The sequence below is a fragment of the Capra hircus genome, chromosome 10, assembly GCF_001704415.2.
Source record: "Capra hircus breed San Clemente chromosome 10, ASM170441v1, whole genome shotgun sequence".
In the NCBI taxonomy this organism is placed as follows: Eukaryota; Metazoa; Chordata; class Mammalia; order Artiodactyla; family Bovidae; genus Capra; species Capra hircus.
This window is the reverse complement of record NC_030817.1, coordinates 74,248,508-74,261,131: the sequence shown is the minus strand read 5'-3', so window position 1 is coordinate 74,261,131 and position 12,624 is coordinate 74,248,508. Positions and strand designations below refer to the sequence as shown.

At 42.9% G+C, this 12,624-nt stretch overlaps 1 protein-coding gene across 1 annotated transcript in view; it reads right to left on the bottom strand.

Moving 5' to 3' along the window:
• Positions 1 to 12,624, bottom strand: part of RYR3 (ryanodine receptor 3) — a 461,863-nt gene that overhangs the window by 52,309 nt on the left and 396,930 nt on the right. The window contains exons 68-69 of the mRNA XM_018053769.1: positions 5,802 to 5,889; positions 5,609 to 5,701 (exon numbers count right to left, since the gene is read on the bottom strand). Coding sequence (XP_017909258.1) covers positions 5,609 to 5,701; positions 5,802 to 5,889 — 181 coding nt within the window. The remainder of the gene's footprint in view (positions 1 to 5,608; positions 5,702 to 5,801; positions 5,890 to 12,624) is intronic.

Below are 12,624 nucleotides of genomic sequence, written 5' to 3'. Positions count from 1 at the left end.
CTATTTTCTTTGGCCAATCTCATGTTGTTCTAACTATAAATGCTGCATATATGATGTGGCTCCAATTTGCCTGGTACTTAGATAAACCATTTGTGATCTTCCCAACAATGCTGAGATAACAAGAAGTCAGTTATATAAAGGGGAACATGATGCTCGGGGAAGTTAAGTGATGTTTTCCTAAGGGCACACAGCAGTTCTGAGTCTGGGCCAACATCTAGACTGCCATCTGCCTGGCCATGGATCCATTTTTCTTTACTGAGAGCTGCATGTGACCTGGTTCCTGCACATCTCCGTGTCTCTGCTACAGACCTGGGGCAAAGGTCTTGGGACAGTGGCAGCAGACATATGTTAATGGAGAGAAAGAGAAATGCTTCCAAGCAATAACCTGTATAGGATACTTGAAAATTGTCCCAGGGCTTATTCCACTGGGTGCACATTTTATGCAAACACGGCTGTTTCAAATGCTTGCTGATTTCAAATCCTTGACTTTGATCCTTGGAAAACTCTCTGACTCTTTGGAGTCCTGCACAAGAGCCAGACATGTATAGTGTGGAAGGGCTGGGACCACTAACAGTAGGTAAGAGGAGGGAGTCTCCTGGGCACTGAGAGCCCTGGTCAGCGTCCCTATCTCTGTTAGTGTGCTGGCTGCAGAGTGGGCAGCCGGGAGGGGAGCAGAGATGGCAAGGAGACCTCGGATAGGGCGAGGCTTGGCTGGCTTCCCCGGCTTCCCCCTTCCAAGGGTGGGTAGGCCTACATTCACTCTTTGACAGGCAGTTGTCTTCCCTGGAGCAGGCCTGGGGGACCTCCAAGTGGGAAAATCCATTCTGGACCACCCCCACGGTGATCACAGTGCAGAAGGTAGCCAGAGTCTGGCCCCTCTAATACTAGGACAGAAAAGACACGTCATGCATTTGACCTGTACCTTTACTTGCATGGCCTGTGTGGAAAGATAAGAGAAAAGAAACAAGGAGAAGTCAGTCAGTGAAAGCAGGGGTCCAAAGCATAAGCATGTTAGTCACAGCTCTTCCACCCCCATTCCTTAGCCAACACGACAGAAAACCAACCACTCTGGAAGCCAGTGGACCATGGCATGAAGAGGGGGCGGGAGGTTAGGATGGAGGTTAATTGGATCGAAAGGACTTACACCCAGAACAAGCAGTACATCATCTCAGAGACCAGCATTCCAGAGTGTGTGACGCTCTGCACACATTCCAGAGTGTGCAGACCCAGATGGTCTTCAGATCTGGCCACCCAAGTGACTCTTTAGATTGCGCGCCTTCTCTCCTCCCCCCTCCATCCTGTTACCTGGGTGGGCTGCAAACAATCTGTCACATAACCAAAGACCCTGATTTTCTTTCTTCCTTCCACCCACCACACTATCACCTCCAGAAGATCTATGGTTACAAAAAGAGTGAGGAGAACTGAGCTAAGGGGCCATGTATGTGCGTCCCCTAAATAAAGGTTTGCTAAAACCATACTCTAGGAATATTCAAGGTGGTTCAGGATCACCTCATGAGCCAAAGGACGGGGCATCTCCCTTCTTGTGCTGTGACCTTCAAATATACCTTAGGTCAAAGGCTCCTACGTGCTATAAGTTCTAATTTTATTCCTTTCCTCAGATATTGCTAAGATTAGTTAACTCAGTGCATTTCCCTAATGCTTGAAATGCTCTCTCGTGCCTGCTCTCTTTATATATTTTAATCTATTTTTAAATGTTAGCTGAAACTTTTCATTTTACAAACACATCTAGAAATTCCTATATATTCAAAATCACTTCATTTCTACACACTTAACCACTAATAGTTTATGATCAAATAGCCAATTTATGTGTGAAATTAAGGAAAAAACAGAGACTCTTAAGGGAAAGGGAGTTGGAGGAGTGGAGGGAGGCTTTGGAACTAGGGCAGAGGTGTGCGATCTGAAGCGCTCATTCCCAGGGAGAGGGTAAGGGAGGTAGAGACCATTCAAGTCTACACTGGATAGTAGAGAGAAAGATGAATTTCCAGCAGCCAGTCTGAGAATGAGAAAGTGTGTGTGTGTGTGTGTGTGTGTGTGAGAGAGAGAGAGAGAGAGAGAGAGAGAGAGAGAGAGAGAGAGAGAGAGAGAACAAAGGAGGGAGGGTCGTAAGAGAAGAGAGAAGGATAGAGGAGTGAATGGTGGGGACAGGGAGGACAGAGAGAGGAAGTGAGGGGGGAGGCGGGGTGGGGGTCGGGGGTGGAGGGTGAGGGGTGGATAGCAGGGGGAAAGGCTGGAGAAAAAGAAAGGGAGAACAGGAAGTGGGAGAGAGAAGGCGGGCAGAGGGACAAAGAGCACTTGAACTGTACAAGTGCAAGAACAAAGAGAATACAAATGAGAAAAGGTGGAGGGGTGGGGGAATGAGAGACAGGTGAGTGACCAACTGGGGGGTCACTGAGGAGGAAGAAGCAAGCTCACAAAAGCCATTCTGCAACCTTGAGGAGCATAACGATGTCTTTCAGCACGGCCCTGTCCTTTCTCAGTATGCTGAAATCACACTCACAGGGTGGAGAGGCTTTAAACAATGAGGCACCCTAACATTTCCTGCATCACAACTCTTTTGTTTATAATCTTGGTCAAAGAACTGACATTTCTTGGGCTAAACGTGTTCTAACTTACCTTTCCCCTCTGAGGAAGCTGTTGCCATTTTTCCAGAAAACAAAACAAAGTTTAAAAACAAAACAAAAAACACATGCTCAGCTCAGTTATGTACAGCTTGACATATCTGCAAACCGGAGTTATATAAACAAAATATACAATGAGCTCTCCTCAAAATGTGCTTTCGCTGCTGGAAAAAGGACATCTCTTTGAACTGACCTTCCATTAGTCAAGTGTGAACAGTGTGGCCCCCTGTATATTTTTTCCACTTCCTTTTTGTCTGCAATGGCATGTGTGGTGTGTGTGGGCATGCAGTTTTCCAGCTCACATCTCTCTGCCATATGCACTGAGGCCAAGATCATTTATACAACACCAGAATTCAATTAAGAGAGGAGATGAAAGTAAGCACAGGTGACTATTCAGATCAGGTAGAAGAGAGAACATTTAATTTCAGGGTGGCAGTGGGGATTCAGCTGATACTAAAGAGAACACTCTCTCTCCATCCTCTCAATCAGTACTTTTACATCCCCGAAATACCAGAAATAGCTATGAGTTACTGTCTTTTGGAGGCATGGTATCTCCCTATCTGAAATAATGTGCTGTATTTATGTAATATTATTCAATTCAAGAGATGCATTTAAAATTTACTTTTTAACAGGGCATACTAATAGAGTTGGGAGAAGTCAGGCAGTAAGCTCAAGCCCATTCTACAAACTGGTAAACTGGGATCTAGAGAAGTTAAGTGAATGATGCAAGGCCGTCCTTATACTCATCATAAAGCCAAGCTGGGACTTCTGTTTCCTTTGGTATCTAGTTCCGTTTACTACCACACTTTGTGTCTCAACTGAGGCAACTGGAACAATACGAATATTTGTTACCCTGAGGAGTACAGCAAATGTTATTTAACATCTAGGGAGTGTTCTTCCATCCACTACACTGTAACTTTCACCCTTTCCAACATCACTCAGAAAAAAACTGGCATACGATGTCAATGGAAATGAAAGCCTTTGCTCCTGTGAACTGACCTTACCAGCAGGGAAGATGCACCTAAAGACCCTGATTTTCTTTCTTCCTTCCACCTGAATTCTGATTCAGGTTTTGATTCTGATTCACTATCTTCTGACAAGGCTAATGTACTCTTTTCCTCATTCAATGATGTGAATGATCAATTTCAGGTTAGTTTGTTAGTAGGTTAGTTTTAGAACATCATTCTTGGTCACCTCATTCTTTCCAAGCGTAAACCCAAGGACCCTGAGTATCTACACATCACCAGGGGGTTAAGGCATCTTTGCCATTTCTGCTCATCTGGGATCCAAATCCCTGTATCAGAGTCATTTCCTTTGCTTTGTTGTCATCTGCTGACAGTAACAATGGATGCTACCTGGTTCCATCAAAGGCCAAAAGATCTACCCCCAAGTTGAAGGAAGCAAGGAATCTGAGCATCAGTGACTTTCTGTAGGCGACCAGGGTCAAAGGAGAGCTTGTAATGACTGTAAGAAAAGTCTTCAGAGGAACTGAGGGACAGATGTCCAGAGATCAGGAGTCTGAAAATATCCTTCCTCCTGTACCTCACACAAGTAGCCGTTTTCCAGAAGTTGAATGCAAAATAAACTCTGGAAAATCAAATAAAAATTATCTAAAGCACAAAAGGATACATCTTAAGTAAAATCCCTTTGCAGCAAAGATTCCTCTTGACTGTGAATATATATATACCTAATCTCTCTGCATTGTAAGTGCACAATTTTATTTATCAAACTTTACTAATCAGCATACATCAGATTCTAAACTCTGAGAATAAATTTTTGGATGCTGGAAGAAGTGTTAATCTCAATACAGCTTAAAGATGGAAGGGATAGAAAGTTCAGAGTGACTGCAGCTGACCAGAGCTAGACACGCTTTGTGAAGTTTTGGGTGCTGAAGTTTTCACGTTTGGTGTCATACCAGTCTCGGATCTGGAGCTGTGCATACAAAGATCTTCTATCGCAAATGGTTATTTGGAAAGATGTCCCAAGGGCTTCACTATCAACCCATGACTATCATCTTTCCAGAACTGATTCTCACTTCTGAGAGGTCCCCATGCAACCTTCACCTTCCTGATTCCCAAAGGCAGCACTGTACCAGCCATGAGAGAGGGACTTCTCAGGTGTCACATACCACATCCAGCTGACAATACAGTCAACCCTCATCAAGGGACACTTCTCAGGGGAAGAGTGTTCAGGTAAGCCACAACAGCTGGGAATCAAACAGCACATTTAAGCAAGCCTTGCTTTTGTGTATACCCCCGAAGGAGTATGTCTGAGAATTCTCTCCCATAAAATGGCAAAGCCTCATTGTACAGAACTGACTCAGGAGGAGCAGGGGGGCCAGCTCCCGCTCCTCTTTTTTGGCTGTACCCCTCCCTGTAGGTGACTTTGCTTTCAGACAGATGTTTGGAATGCCCTCTTTCAAACATTTCCTATAGTGGGATGGATAAATGTTTGGGTTTCTGAGTGCAACTTGTATGGAAAATAAATAGAAGGCATTAAGAGGTCAGCACAGCTGAAATAAAGCAGTTATTAGATGTTCCAGATAGGAGGAAAATGAGTGCATTCTAAGAATATGTGCCAACAACATCTTCAAAGCAAAAATAATGTCCTTACAGCTAATTAAAAGGTGGCTCTAGGCCCGAGTATTTTTTGTAGCTTTTCTACACAGGAAGTACTTCTACTTTACAAAAAGTAAGAGCAGCTTTGGTTTTGCAGACCTCTCAAATGCCTTAGGCACGTCTCAAAACAAACTTTTTGACACACAAAGGAGCTACTTATTCATCAAATGTGATGCCCATGCTTATTTGAGAGCAGTTTCTTCTGGCTCATTCTCAAAGAAACAACAGTGGAGATTGTTGGTTTTGTGTGATTTGACCTGAACGCAGTAGGGGCTTATCCATTCACATACCCAGGACACATAGCTTGGTTCAAGGCTGGAGAGCCTTTGGAATTGATTTCTATGGACTTACTTTCGACATCTTGCTTTTGCTGTCTCCAGTTAAAAATGCCAAATTATTAATTTCGTTCTGAATCACAAAATTTTGCTCTTCCCTCTTGAAGTTCTGAGTTGGGGGAACAGAAAAGCAAACATTACAAGAAAGTTTTCCGAGGTGTGTACCTTTCACTGCGGACTCCAAGCCCAGGGCCCCCGTGTGTGCTTACGTGAGATTTACACCACAGGATGAAGATCTCTGCCACCATGCGGAAGAGCTGGTCCGAGTCTGCATCGGGGCTTTTGAGCCAGTTAGATCTGAGGCGAAAGATAAATGAGCACACATGTGGAATTCCTCAGTGATTGAAACAGTCACACTCTAAAAATTATACCAACATAGGCTGCACACCTTTATCCAGATAAAACTGCATCCCCACCAAAGGCACTCTTCAGACAGGCTAAATAACAATATACTCCTCGCATGCTTAGAGACAGACATGCAATTGTTGTAGGTATGTTTGAAGGACCTACAATAGTCATTTCCATTTTACTAAAAGATGCCAGGTTTATCTTAGCAAACAGACGTTAGAAATCAACATTTCAAAATGGTCAAAAGTAGGGTTTTTTTTGTCCTTTGAACTGAAGAGATGATTAGAGTTACACTCTTAGTTTTGTGACTAGTCTCCTTTAATCCACAAGGTTAGCAAGATCAGGAAAGTCTTGGTCACTGTGACATATAATCTTATTGTGGACATCTGTTACTGTCAAGCCTCTGAAATTGTGAGTACTCTGTAAACAGTTCAGGACTCACCTATTTTCCTTTCAAAGCCACTTTTATGAATGAAATTTGTAAGAATGTTTTTCACTGATATTTGAAGTGTACATGCAGAGACCAATACTCCTTTGCTCTCTGAAATGGTTTGGAAATTCCCTATCTAAAATGCTAGCCTAGGTTAAGAAATTTCACAGTGGTGGCAAGAAGGCTAAACTACAATAGAATTTAGTCACTTCCTTTGACTGTGTGGATCGCAATAAACTGTGGAAAATTCTGAAAGAGATGGGAATACCAGACCACCTGATCTGACTCTTGAGAAACCTATATGCAGGTCAGGAAGCAACAGTTAGAAATAGAACTACCTTATGACCCAGCAATCCCACTTCTGGGCATACACACCGAGGAAACCAGAATTGAAAGAGACACATGTACCCCAATGTTCATCGCAGCACTGTTTATAATAGCCAGGACATGGAAACAACCTAGATGTCCATCAGCAGATGAATGGATAAGAAAGCTGTGGTACATATACACAATGGAGTATTACTCAGCCGTTAAAAAGAATTCATTTGAATCAGTTCTGATGAGATGGGTGAAACTGGAGCCAATTATACAGAGTGAAGTAAGCCAGAAAGAAAAACACCAATACAGTATACTAACACATATATATGGAATTTAGGAAGATGGCAATGACGACCCTGTATGCAAGACAGGAAAAAAGACACAGATGTGTATACCAGACTTTTGGACTCAGAGGGAGAGGGAGAGGGTGGGATGATTTGGGAGAATGGGAATTATAACATGTATACTGTCATGTAAGAATTGAATCGCCAGTCCATGTCTGACGTAGGGTGCAGCTTGCTTGGGGCTGGTGCATGGGGATGACCCAGAGAGATGTTGTGGGGAGGGAGGTGGGAGGGGGGTTCATGTTTGGGAACGCATGTAAGAATTAAAGATTTTAAAATTTAAAAAAAATAAAAAATTTAAAAAAAAATAAATAAAAAAATTAAAAAAAAAAAAAAAAAGAACTGGACATGGAACAACAGACTGGTTCCAAATAGGAAAAGGAGTACCTCAAGGCAGTATACTGTCACCCTGCTTATTTAACTTATATGCAGAGTACATCATGAGAAATGCTGGGCTGGAAGAAGCACAAGCTGGAATCAAGATTGCCGGGGTAAACATCAATCACCTAAGATATGCAGATGACACCACCCTTATGACAGAAAGTGAAGAGGAACTAAAAAGCCTCTTGATGAAAGTGAAAGAGGAGAGTGAAAAAGTTGGCTTAAAGCTCAACATTCAGAAAACGAAGATCATGGCATCCAGTCCCATCACTTCATGGGAAATAGATGGGGAAACAGTGGAAACAGTGTCAGACTTTATTTTTGGTGGGGGCTCTAAAATCACTGCAGATGGTGACTGCAGCCATGAAATTAAAAGGCGCTTACTCCTTGGAAGCAAAGTTACGACCAACCTAGATAGCATATTGAAAAGCAGAGACGTTACTTTGCCAACAAAGGTCCGTCTAGTCAAGGCTATGGTTTTTCCAGTGGTCATGTATGGATGTGAGAGTTAGACTGTGAAGAAAGCTGAGTGCTGAAGAATTGATGGTTTTGTGTTGGAGAAGACTGTTGAGAGTCCCTTGGACTGCAAGGAGATCCAACCAGTCCATTCAAAGGAGATCAGTCCTGGGTGTTCTTTGGAAGGAATGATGCTGAGGCTGAAACTCCAATACTTTGGCCACCTCATGCAATGAGCTGACTCATTGGAAGAGACTCTGATGCTGGGAGGGATTGGGGGCAGGAGGAGAAGGGTATGACAGAGGATGAGATGGCTGGATGGCATCACTGACTCGATGGATGTGAGTCTAAGTGAACTCCGGGGGTTGGTGATGGACAGGGAGGCCAGGCATACTGCAATTCATGGGGTCACAAAGAGTCGGACATGAATGAGCGACTGAACTGAACCAAAAAGTTGTCTTGCCTCGAATCATCTTGCACGTTTGAATTAAATTATATTTATTATTTATTTATTTTTATTAAAAAAAATTTTTTTTTACTTTACAATACTGTATTGGTTTTGCCATACATTGACATGAATCCACCACAGGTGTACATGAGTTCCCAACCCTGAACCCCCTTCCCACCACCCTCCCCATATCATCTCTCTGGGTCATCCCAGTGCACCAGCCCCAAGCATCCTGTATCCTGTATCGAACCTAGACTAGCGATTCGTTTCTTACATGATAGTATACATGTTTCAATGCTATTCTCCCAAATCATCCCACCCTCTCCCTCTCCTTATATTTTGAAAGGGGTGGATGATTTGCCGCTTTCAAATATCTGTGTAAAGTAATGCATTAGGAGTTAAATTGTGTATCATCTTTCTTAAAGAAAACTGTGGCTCTCATGAATGGTTTAAAAAACTCCATGTCCCTTGGTGCCTGCAGGGGAATAGCTATCAAAAGCCAGTTCCCTACACCTGGGATATCAGACTGAGTTGTCCTGGGCCGCCTGTGCCTCTCTGCCCATTCTGCCATTACTAGGCTAAGGAAGAAAGTAAAGACTCGTAAGGCCAAGACCACCTGTGGCTGCCTCTCTCATCTCCTTAGTTCCTTACTGCTTGAGTTCGAGCTTCACGGATGCCTCTGTTTAACCTTTCTTGTTTTCTACTTCAACTAGCCTCTGTTTCATAGGTAGATACTGCAGGGGATCTGCCCCACATTTATTCTCGTCTTCTTCCTTAGGAAGAAACCCCCATTTTACCCTGGGTGGTACTGTGTGCTGCTAAGATCACATTACCCAGCCTCCCCTGAGGGACATCTGTGGAACTACACTCTGATTGATGAGTTGGAAGAGGAAGTTGTTGGATAAGCCTCCTGGAAAAGCTCTCTAAAAAGCGTCAGATAGCTTAAGGTGCCCTCCTGCCTTTCTACTTCCTCTCTGGGATGAAAATATGACAGCTCAAACTCTAATTGGCATGTTGCACCATAAAGTAACTTTGAAGATGGAAGTCAATGTTAAGGACAGGAAGAGAGAGGGGTGAGGAGCAACAACATTGGCCATGGGTTGGATAAGTGCACTTTTTTTGTGTGTGAGATTTAACTTCTACTTTAAGCTACTCTATAAGGTATCTATCACTAGGGGCCAAATGCAATCCAAACTTGAGGCTTGAGATTGGTAATGCTTTTTGATTTCTTTCATATTGATTTTTCAGAGTCAAGTGTCAAGTTTTATCAGAAGTACCAGCTGTTCCTTCTGCCGAATTCTGGCTTAAATGAGCTTTATAGGCTTGCCCTATGCCTCTACTGGGAAGAGACGAGGGCACACATCCTACCCTGCCGAGGAAAAGTCCAGCCACAGGGAATGTGACCTGCAGGAACGCTGAAAACAAAACATCAGGTGAACATCTGCTCACAGGAGAAAGCAGCAGCTTTGGATATCTTGGCTTTCAGCTCAGTGAATTTTGTTTTGAACATCCTTCTTGCAAGAGACAGATTTTTTACTCTTTGTTTTTAGTGAGGGTCCTTCTTCAGGTTCAGAATGGTGGGTCACATGAACCCACCATTAAATGCTTTCTCCCAGGCACATAAATTCTCTGCTCCTCTCAAACCAGACTAAGACAATATTTGCAGGAGGGCAGAAGATTCCAACCTTGCCTCTCCATTGTGTCCGAATCTTTTCCTACCCCCAAATGAAGTAACGAGGCTCTGTCCCCGCTGCTTCCAGCCTTCCACAGATTTCAAGATCTCTCTCAACATTCAGACAATTGATCCTTTCGGAGGTACTTAACTGATATGTGGGTTTCTTTTATCATCTGCTCTCTGTGCTGCCAAAAGGCAGCTGGGAAATGCAAGGCTGTAGGTGGGGAAGAAGGTTGGATTTAGAGGTAAAACAGAAACAAAAACCAGGAGAATAAAATCTTGGAGAAAGGCAAGAGTGAGAAGAGTTAGACTGCTATTTTCAAAATGACAAGTCATCAGGTTTTTGAAGAAAGTAAAGCCAGTTATCAGGCTTTTGAAAGAAAGTAAAGCCATGCTTCTATATTCACGGTCAGGTTGTCTGACTAAGCCCTAAGAGCTTATCTGTGCCTCGTTCCTGAGCCTTTTGTAGAGGATTCAGCCTGAGGCAGTCACCGCACAGGATTTACCTGGATTCCCTTCAACAGTTTGAGAGATGAGTTTTCACTCCAAATAGCGCTAAAGCTGTTCGTCTCTGTTCAGTGTCTCTGATTTCCAGAAACGAAGCTGAGAAGCTGATTTGTGTAGAGAGGTTTGTTGAACCTATGTTGATTTCTAAGGTCCTGGGCTGAGGAGATGGAGGCCTGAGTTACCAGGCTATGACCACAGCATGCCTGGAACTCTCACTCCTTCTGGGTCATTGTCAGGCTGATCACTGACCCACCAAAACTTCTATTCAGATGTCAAAGAGACCTGCCACACTGCTGTGACAGGGCTGAAGGAAGTACAAAGATTTAACACAACAAGAGAAAACAAGGGAAGACAGGGCAAGATGGCTCTCTTCAATATTTAAAGAGCTGCTTAGGGAGAGACTGGAGTAGTTTTGTGGCTCTAAAGAGCAAAAGCAGAGCTGATAGGAGTTACAGATCTGAACTCAACATAGTTCAAAGTTGGGGGACTTGGATGAAGGCAGTTCAAGGTATAAACATCCAGTTATAAGATAAATAAGTCCTAGGGATGTCAGGTTAAACATGACTCATCTGATTAACACTGTATGTTACATGAAAGTTGTTGAGAGTAAATCCTAAGTTTTCTCATTACAAGGAATAAAGACTTTTTTGTCTTTTATTTTGTACCTGTGTGAGATGATGGATGTTCCCTCAGCTTACTGTGGTAAGCCTTTCACGATGGATGTAAGTTAAACCATTCTGTTGCATACCTTACAGAGGTCTTTGTGTCAATTATGTCTCAATAAAACCAGAAGAAAAAAATGAATGAGAAGGAGTTGAAAAAAGTGACTTGAAATGTCTGACACTAGAATGGGAAGGCACGCACGGGTCCAGCTTTGTCTGTTGTCCATAACCGTGGTGGATAATGAGAGGAGGGAAAGGCACCGCTAGGAAAAAGGAAGGGGGTATTTATTTGTCCAGTTAGATGAGCGGACCTCTAATATTCCTGCCCACTCCACAGTCCTGTACTTCCAAGCCAGCCAATTCTTTAGGGTGAAGAAAGGACTCGAGGAAGGTAAAGCACACACATAGGAAGGAAGTATTTATAGGTGAGGGTCAGATAGCTTTAATGCTCCCTGGTGTTCAGGGAAGAACAGGCTGAAAAGTGGGGATGAATGAATTAATGATGATCTCAAAGACTCTCTGACATTGTCATTTTTAGCAACTTTCAAATACTACGTAAGTGGAACACACTCTGTCTTGAGTCCTGATTGTCCATAGTGGTAAATGCAGTTAGAGAGCTATTTCAGGAGCAATCTTACTCTACTCTCATTCTTGCTCTCACCTCAGACTGACAAATTCCTTTGCCAACCTGCTAACATAATTATGTTATCGGAAATGACTAAAATGATGACGCTGAGGGCAGGATTTCTTTTGAGAAAGTGAGCAAAACTGCCCATAGATAGTTAAGGAATTATATACACACATACACCTATACAGTGTGCATACGTTCATTCTGCAAAGCTAAATATAAGTAATCTTAAGTAGATATTTTAAATAGTAAGTATAATTTACCTTATGAAATAAACGCTAAAATAGGCATATCCAGACCTATTCCCTGCCCATGACAGAATGGCATACCACTCAGAAAGTTAGCAGTGTTCCCCCAAATGTCTCTAAGTCTTTTCAGTATCTACGATGGGGTATTTTAAAATTAAGCCACTCCAAATTTCCATTTTAGGTCTCGAAGCTCTGGGAAGGTGTGGTTTAATAAAATATCTATTTGGTCTTTGCCTTCCACTGGGACCAGCTCTTCTTTGTTCCTTGGCCTGCTCGTGAACATAAGGTTCCTATGCTTTCATTTCCTCCTTCTTGTTGTTGTTTAGTGGACAAGTCTTTGCGACCCTATGAACTGCAGCACACCAGGCTCCTCTGTTCTCTGCTATTTCCCGGAGTTTGCTCAAAATCATATCCCTTGGGTCAGTGATGATCTAACTATCCTTATTCAGCTTAAATTGCATGATCAATGTTTATAATTAGCCTATTATATACACCTTCATGCCCTAACCCATTTTTCTTCATCATACTCATTTTGCAAAACCCCAACCAGAGTTAAATCCAACTCTCTACCTAGTCTCAGCCTGTAC